General features: G+C 36.2%; 1 protein-coding gene across 1 annotated transcript; it reads right to left on the minus strand.

The window, feature by feature from the left end:
- Positions 1 to 365: 365 nt before the first annotated feature.
- RNF180 (ring finger protein 180) lies at positions 366 to 7,377 on the minus strand (the record flags this gene model as incomplete). The annotated part of the gene is given in 3 exon segments (XM_008935109.1): positions 366 to 1,312; positions 4,873 to 4,975; positions 7,276 to 7,377. Coding segments are annotated over 3 exon segments (1,152 nt in total), but the record flags the coding sequence as incomplete, so codon positions are not given.
- Positions 7,378 to 8,590: the final 1,213 nt, after the last annotated feature.

Raw genomic sequence — 8,590 nt, forward strand, 5'->3', positions numbered from 1 at the left:
ATAAATAAATAACAATTTATTTATAAAATCCTAGGGTTTCTCATTAGAATATTTAGTTTTCCTTCAATCACAGTGATTAAATTTTACTCTATTTCTTCACACTTCATATTCAATATTACATAAAAAACCACTAAGAAGGCTAACAGAACCTAGTTATATATACCCACCAATATTTGATTTTGCACAGAAAAAAAAAAAAAATTATTGAATTAGAAAAACTACATGAAGAGGTCATAGAACCTTGTTTTCAGCATACCTGACTCTAGAAGTTAAACCACTATTAAGAGAGATCATAAAAAAACCAGCAGAACAATTTATAAAAGCAAGCCAGACCTTCAAAATAGAGCATAATTTTAAACACCTACTTGCTTCTGCAGCCACTGTTCTTGCCTTCTTTGCTTCCTCTGCAAGCTCTTCAACTTGTTTCTTTCCCTCTTACTCAGTTTTTGGTTGAAGGAAACACTCACAGGATGCACAGGACCAAGAGGTGTGATGTGCTGCTCCTCTTCTATAGCACTTGTTGGTGAAGAAAGGTTCATCACAGAAGGTGACCCATCATCAATGGCACTCCCAGAAGGTTGCCCAGTAGCTTCAAAATCACACTCACTTTCTGTTTCTCTATGTAGTAGTGTGGTAAAGGAAGTAACCTGACACTTTTTTTGTACTTTGTCAGCACTGGAACTACACAGATCCTGAAAAGAACTACTGTCTTTCCTGTTGGACTCCTGTTGCAAGCCAGGTTGGGTGTAAACAGGTACATTTTCATTCTGGCCATGGCAAACTGTTCCCATACTGCAACTTTCATGTAACACAGGTGACAAAACTAGTCTCTCTCTGATACTTAAATCCAAACTACGTGCTCTTCTGTGAAAAGGTTTTACAGTGCGTATATCATTCATACGATATGAAGCAGAAAGATTTCTTTTTTGATTTAATGCCTTTAAGGGAGGTTTTTTACTTTTCATCCCAAATCTGGGAGCTCTTACTTCTAGACAAAGTGCTTCTGTTAGTCTTCCAGTACCGTTGTTATTTCTGGCCATGCATGCAAGCCGTTGATTTTTGATTTTCAAAGCTGCAGTTACCACTTCGTGGCAGGTACCCTTGATAAAACCAGATTGAATTTTGAGGAGAGGTAAGTGTTTTCCTGATGATTTTGCCAATTTAACAGAGAAAGCTGGCTGACAGTCAGTCCGACTTTTGCAGAAATGTGTATTTGCTAACTGTCCACAGGAACATTTTGTGTTGCAAGCAAAATTAAAGCCTCCTAAGCAGGCCTCACAGAATGGACAGTGCAGTTTTCCAATTGTCCATTGTGCCTATTGACAAGAAAAGAAAAAAAAAACCCATCAAACACAGTCATTGTAGAAAAGACCTGATAGAGAAATCATTAGTAGCGTTACTTTCCTCCTTTAATAAAAAGGTTTACTTTTTGTTTCTCAAACGCAATAGAAGAGACTTCACAGCAGAAAGAAAATCCACCATAAATAATCTACGCTTCTTGCTGCAGTGATTACTAATTCTAAGAAATCTAGAACACCCATTTCAAAGTGCAGGAGCTTTGAAATACATTTAAAATTTCTACACAGAATAATGATGCAATACTAATGAAAACATTAAATCCTTTAAAGCAGTGAAATCAATTTACCATGTTAATCTCGAATTGGCAAGCACAGTTTCTCAGCTGAGTCTTATGAGTGCTGATACATTCCTTGCATACTAAGTACAGTGGAAGATTTCTTACAAAGAGAATATAGCTTTTTACTTTGCTTACCTCACAAAAGCTTGAAATGATACTTGCTGTATGTAGTATTACAACTTAATTTGGAGACAGCTATTTTCATTATTTGTAAATTTTATTAATTTCATTTCAATCCTAAAGGCACTTTTTCAAAAGAAAATTGCTACAAACGATCTATAAACTCCAACCTATTTGCACAACCATTAGTATTTTCAGCAAATGTACTCATCTGTCAGCAGAAACATTTTTGAGTATTAAAGTTATGCAAGTGTTTGTAGGATCAAAGCCCAGATGAGAAACATTATCAACTCCAGTCACACATTACTCACTAGTGTGCCTGAAGTAGGGTTGACGTATGAATACAAAAGGTGCCCAACATTTCTAGCTACAGCATTGCTTTCAGCTGCAAATGTCTTCCAAGGTAATTTGGGAAGATGATTCCATGACTGGTGCTTGCCTGGTTGAAAGCTTCAGAAAGTTTCAGTAAAACCAATCTTGCAGTTTCAGGAAAAGCACTTGTGCAGAAAATCTGTTATTTTTCACATTCAGCGCTAGAAAAAGTTCTGAAAAAACTTCTTTCATTTCTTTAAGAAACTTACTCCTCCTGCCTTCTGGGTTAAAACCTCGTAATTTCACCAAGTATCAGACGTGTCTTTCATTGCACCTATAACAGCCTGTTTGAATCTGGACATGTTTTTAACACAAAGAAAAAGAAAAATCTCAGTTTACATATGCCAAAAGGGTCTCAGATCCCTGAAAACTCCTTGAACATGCACAGCCTTTTTCAGTTTATAAGGCTGACAAACGTGTGCATATGCCATTCCAAAAGAAGAATTAAGCTGGTTCAGAGACTTACTCTGTTTTCCACACTCCATTTCTCAGATTCCATGGGCTAGGCACTAAATTTCAGGGAAAAGCACTTCCTAGTGCCTGTAGCCTTTCTAGCACTAAGGCACCATGGAAAAGTAACCTGGATCTCCAAATGGAGAGGAGGAGTGATTCAGGACAGTTAGGAGAAAAGGCTAGCAGCCTGGCAACAATGGGAATGCCAGAGACTGTAGGGAAGGAAAAGGGCATCTCTGTGTCCTATGTGTGTCTGGGAGATGAGGTGCAGTACAAGTGAGTCCGGGACTGATTTAGCAGGAGTTTGGCAACAGACTGTGGAAGCATTGACTCAGTAAAAGAAGTAACAGCCTACTAGTGGAGGAGGTGGCAGGGGGAAAATCTGCAAAATCTGAAAAGAAGCTGAGGGTACATAGATTTAATGATGGACGGTATAAAGAGGAAAAACGGGTAATGGTTAGCCAAAGAAGCTAAAACAAGAGATGAGTGATTGGGAAAAGAAAATGTGTGTCAGTAAAGGTCACTAGCAGCACTAGCTAGATATTTATAATTATTGAAGATTACCTATACACTAACGTGTACATGACACCCAATGTGATTGGTTACGAGCAGGGACAGATGGCAAAAAAGAACTGGCTGGGAAGCAGTGGGTTTTTACAGCCTGCAAATAGACTTCATGCTTATGTAAAATGATTTAGCCTTTGATTCAGGAGTCATACAGGAGAAAATAACACATGGTCACAAAATTATTCAGAGCCCAGGAGGGTCTGCGGGTAAGTCAGAGTTGTTTAAAAACCCCACACATTTATCTATAAATCCACAGGATCCTTCCAGAGAAGTCAAAAGCAAATAAGGCAAGAAGTCTCAGGATATTAAAGGACAAAATGAATGCTAATTATTTAAGGTGTTCGCAGAGAATTGCATCCTCTGCCTCTGCCACCAGAAAAGCATTGCTCCTCTGCAATCTTGAAGAAATATGTTAAGTCTTTTCTGAACAATCTATGGGGTTTCTGTTTCTCAGGGTTCCAGCCTGACCTTCTAGGCTTTCAAATGCAGAAAGTTGCCCATTAACCACCTAAGGTGAAAAGAATAACACTAGTATCAATATTGAATCAAATTTTACTCAAATAATACAACATGCAAAGTACTGTAAAACCCTGCATCTTTAAATTGAGATTAGGCAATTCTGTAAAGTGGGAAAATACCACATCACCCCTAATTTTCACACCCCTCCATAAGGCTGTTTCTGCAACAGATACATTATTCTGTCTTGCACTTTCACACTGAAGATACCATAAGATGTGTAAGAGATAATGAATTTTAGAAAGAGTTTAATGTTTAACAAAATAAAACATAAAGCAAAACAATGACAGAAGGTGAAACAAATTTCTTAATTTTTGAAGGCTTTGTTTTATAGTTATAACAATATTTTTCTTTGTGTATCATTTTTGGGATGGATTTGCTTAGATCAGAAGTTACTCTCAGAATAGTAACACTTAGACACTGAAGTTTAAGCAGAAAGGAATACAGGTATCATTTGTCTCTCAAAATCAAAGACTTTTTATGAGTCTTTATGAGAAAAACTGGGGCAAAAGAAAAGCACTGTTTCTGCTTATTATATCTATGCAATAACATTAACTTCTAGACCTCAATTAATTTAAAGAAAATACTCAAATGAATCAAAGAGTACAAGAGTAAAGTTTGAGATGTTCTGCAATTTCAATTGGGCAGCTGAAACTCAAAAGCAGTGACACTGGCTTGCCATCAGACCTTTGAATTTGCAGGAAGGTAACTACCTTCAAATGGCATAATAGCCTATTAAATACAAAACACATCACTTCATATTCCAACAACTGTCCTCTTAACAACCCCTTAGTTCAGTTTTAGGAAGAAACATGCTTCTTACTGTTGCTGTCAGCATATGCGTTAGTACTGCAAGATACGATGATCAAGACAAACCAAAACTCAAAACCTAGACAAAAAATGTAATTTTAAGCACTGACAGACTACGTAGAGATGCCCTTGACAGTTATTTGGACAAACACAAATATGTTCACATACATATATGTGCAGGAACAAAATTTATCATTTGCAGGTTTTGTGCATACCTTAAAAAAAATTAAGAGGGAAAAACCACTCTGTAAATGCTAATGATAGAAGTTACTGAGAAAAACTCCCTCAGTTGGAAGGTCCCTACAGTACATGTGGAGTCTGGCAGAAAAGTGCCCTTGAAATTTGCTCCCCTTACTTATTTTACATTTCAAACGATATAGATGGAAGCAAAGAAAGATCTATCTTTTCAATGACACTTTTCCCCCACTCTGGTATGGCTTCTTAGTTCACAAGCCCTACTTTGCAAGAATCCTGAGCAGCAGCTGAAGGTTGTGAATTGTACTGATATTCAACATTTATATAAGCTTTTTCTGTTTGAATATAGCCAGAAGTCTGCTTCCCAAATTCAGTAAATATTTTATTAACAAATGATGAAACCCAAATATGTTGGTGCATTTTTTAAGCTAAAAATCAGGTAGATGCTGTCAATGATTGTCTGTTTCTGAATCTAAGGACATTGGACAGACTCCACTATGGAGCTGGAGGCGTCTGGAGGTGGTTTTGTTTAGTTTATAAGAACGGAAAGTATGCAATTGCTGATCTTCCAAGTATTTTTGGAACTCTATTTCAGACGCACTATCAGGTGCTAAAATTTTCCACTAAAGACATGAAAATTTAAGTTCTGGTTTATAAGATAACTGTGATCAGTATTGCACAACTATGGAATAAATAGTTATAAAATAATTTTCTAATGCTTGTTAGAATAACTAGCAGAGAAACCAGGGACTCTTAGCGACTTCTGAGTTTTTACTGCAATGATGTAGCCAACTGAAAAGAAAACAAAATCTAAAGAAAAGTAGCATTTCACTAACTGATACTAAAATAAAACCAACTACCTAGCTACCTTTTAGTGAAGTGATACAAGTGTAATTAAACCTTTTAGTATAGGTTTAGAATGTCAGTAAAGTTATAAAGATGGCTAAAAATATAAGGAAACTCTAGTGAATGTTAAAGCCTTAAAATCAGTTGCTAAAATTTATGAATAAGAAAAATCACTGACTCCTATGTTATGGAACTCATGGGAATAAAGTTTCATTATGCTGAAAATTGAAAATGGGACTATACACAGAAGACAGAAACTTTTAGCCACTCTCCAAGTAATGACATTAGACAGACAGATCCATTTGCCATGTTTATGCTATTGTCTTCCTTCTATCTGTGGAAAATACTCATTCAACTTGGATATAATTCTGATTTGAAGTGTTTATACTGCATTAATAACTTCAACACTTGGTTTTCACATTTGTTCTAAGATCTTTCTGTCTTACTCATATTCCTGGTGTGTCTTTTACTGAAGGGCTAAGATTCACCAGGGAAGCTGACACACTGAAAACATTAGTCTTTTCATTGTAGTATAATCTTTGCCTCCCTATGTCTTAGGATGAAAAATTACCTTTTTTCACCTGCTATTTACATCATTGGAGAAGATCTATAGTCCACCAGTGATGGTGGACCTCCAATAGCAACTAAAAGCTCCACCATGGGGTATGGACAAAGATATCTCCTTCTTTGCAATAGCTTGTTTCTACAAAAGCAGTGGAAATTTACACACACAAACATAAAAAAAAGATGCTCCAAACCATGCACAAAAGAAAAGATCCTCAAGTATAAGGCATGAAAACTATTCCAGAACTTCAAGCTCTGTAAGCGAAGTGATTAAAAATGTGGTTTATTGGTGATACTAATTATATCAGGATCTTAAGAATTAATAATTTTGTTTCTACCTCTATTGGTTAAACCCTTCCCCAGTGTCAAAAAGAATGATGTTAAATTTCTTTCACATTACATAGTGTGTTAATAAAAAAGATCAACATGTTCCCTTCCATTTTCTTTTTTGCTTTGATTCAAGATCATGGAATGTAAGCACAGTCTTCTTGACATATTTGGAAAGACTCTCTTTATGATTGCTATCTGCCACTATAAAGCAGCAGGAAATACCCTGTCATGTCTTCTTCCACATGATTTCTTTTTATTTTTCTGTTTACTTTAATAAAGATGATGCAAATTACTATGTGGTATTTTAGCCTGGCCAGGCATGCCTCAGGGCAGACTAATCTGAACTATTTTTGTGCACAGACTATCTCCCCATTTTTCAAATCGAAGAGCAGAAGTTTTTGGTATAGGAATGTTGGACACACAGTTAACTACTCCAGTGGAAATTAGTATCCCTACTTAAAACACATATTAGAAACAAATAGCAAAATATTGAAACAAATGTTGAAACTACTGTTGTAGTAGTAAATACTGAAATAAATATTAAACCAAAAAATGACTGCACTAAAACTGTCAAAACCAGAATCCACTTTTATACAGAAAATGGTAACACTATGTACTCTACACAACCTAGCAGTCAAATGTGCCATGAATACCAGCCTTCATGTCAGAGAACATAAATGTGATCACTGCCTGCTTGGCTTCACTAGCATTACTTCCCACATTACTGTCTATGGAACTGTCCATGTTTTTGTACTTACCTCCAGAGAAGATAAATTAGTAAGTGATGGCAGGTCTAATACTTCTCCTTTACTTAAAACAAATGGCACCAGAAAAAGTTACAAACTTCCTCCAGATCCTATACTTACTTTGGATGGTTCTTTTCCGTGACATTTTGCAAGGCAAACAGAATTTAGTATATATTTTCTGCACCTCAAGCAATGTAGAACATCAGCCTCTTGGTTACTCATTTCAACTTGTGACTCTTCAGCTCTATATGTCTATCTATAAAGACCACAAAACGTAAAATTTATTCACCTGCTGAAACCACACATGCTTTCCTCTTGTGATCCAGAAATAGATCAGTAGTCTCTTCACTATAGAGGACACTAATATTTTATTTACAAACATTGTCTGTCTGATCTTGTACAGCATGCCACTGACATTTTAGGTACCAAAGCAAAACAGTTGGTTTTATTTCCATGTTGCATACAGAACTACAAAGCAACAACAACAACAAAACCATTTTCCTTTGTGTCTTGCTGTGTTCTGATGTCTCTCTGATCTTCTCTAATCTGTTCCCAAAGTCTTCCCATTTCGGCATGCTTTCTTCAGAGGCCTTCCAACTCTTCCTTCTACCTGCTTCTGGTTTTACCCCCTTATGATAGCTACATTAAAATAAATCAAGAAAACCTTTTACATCTACACACCTAGCTCAATCACTGTGCTAGAGTTATGCTTACTTACACTGCTCAAGTGCACAGCACTTACTGACAGGGAAGCTGGGGTGTACAACTTAAAACCAGTGTTATAAGAATCTCTGTACTTCCACTGTCCAAACATGATTTTGAAATCTTTTCAACACTTTCATCTTTATTTAGTTTTCACTAACTAAAGAAACTCTGAGGTCCTCAGTATAGGCTGTCTGAAGAGCAGTTTGGCTTATTGAGCCATACAGACCTGTGTATTTCCTCCATTTTCCCGTTTTCTGCCTTGTTTTCCAAACTAAATACTACAAAGCATACACAGAGAAGTTATTAATTATTTTCATTTATATCTGAGTTATTTTTTTAGCAGATTTTCTATGTACGTAAAAGATGCGAAGAGTCTGAAATACGGTTTGAGAAAGAGCAGAGGCGTGCGTACTTTAGGCTCCTAGCTCAAGTGTACATGCAGCTTTTAATAACCAGGTCCATGCTAAGCTGAGAAAGTGAAATTAAGGCATACATTAAATCTTCTCCTGCAATTTCACAAAAAATTAAAATTAATTTTTGTTAAGATTTCATTAATGTATTTTAATGGAAGTTAAGATGTCCAAGCAAAAGACAACAGAAAAAAACACTTTCTTGGAAGGCAGAATTTACACTGGAAATCTGTTTTGTTCCTGACAAAAATGTGATGACTCAACACCTCGAGTTAAGCAGAATGCCTGTCAACATTTTATTAATCTTGCTATGTCAGTGC

The sequence above is a fragment of the Merops nubicus genome, unplaced genomic scaffold (genome assembly GCF_000691845.1).
Source record: "Merops nubicus isolate BGI_N331 unplaced genomic scaffold, ASM69184v1 scaffold40512, whole genome shotgun sequence".
Classification (NCBI taxonomy): Eukaryota; Metazoa; Chordata; class Aves; order Coraciiformes; family Meropidae; genus Merops; species Merops nubicus.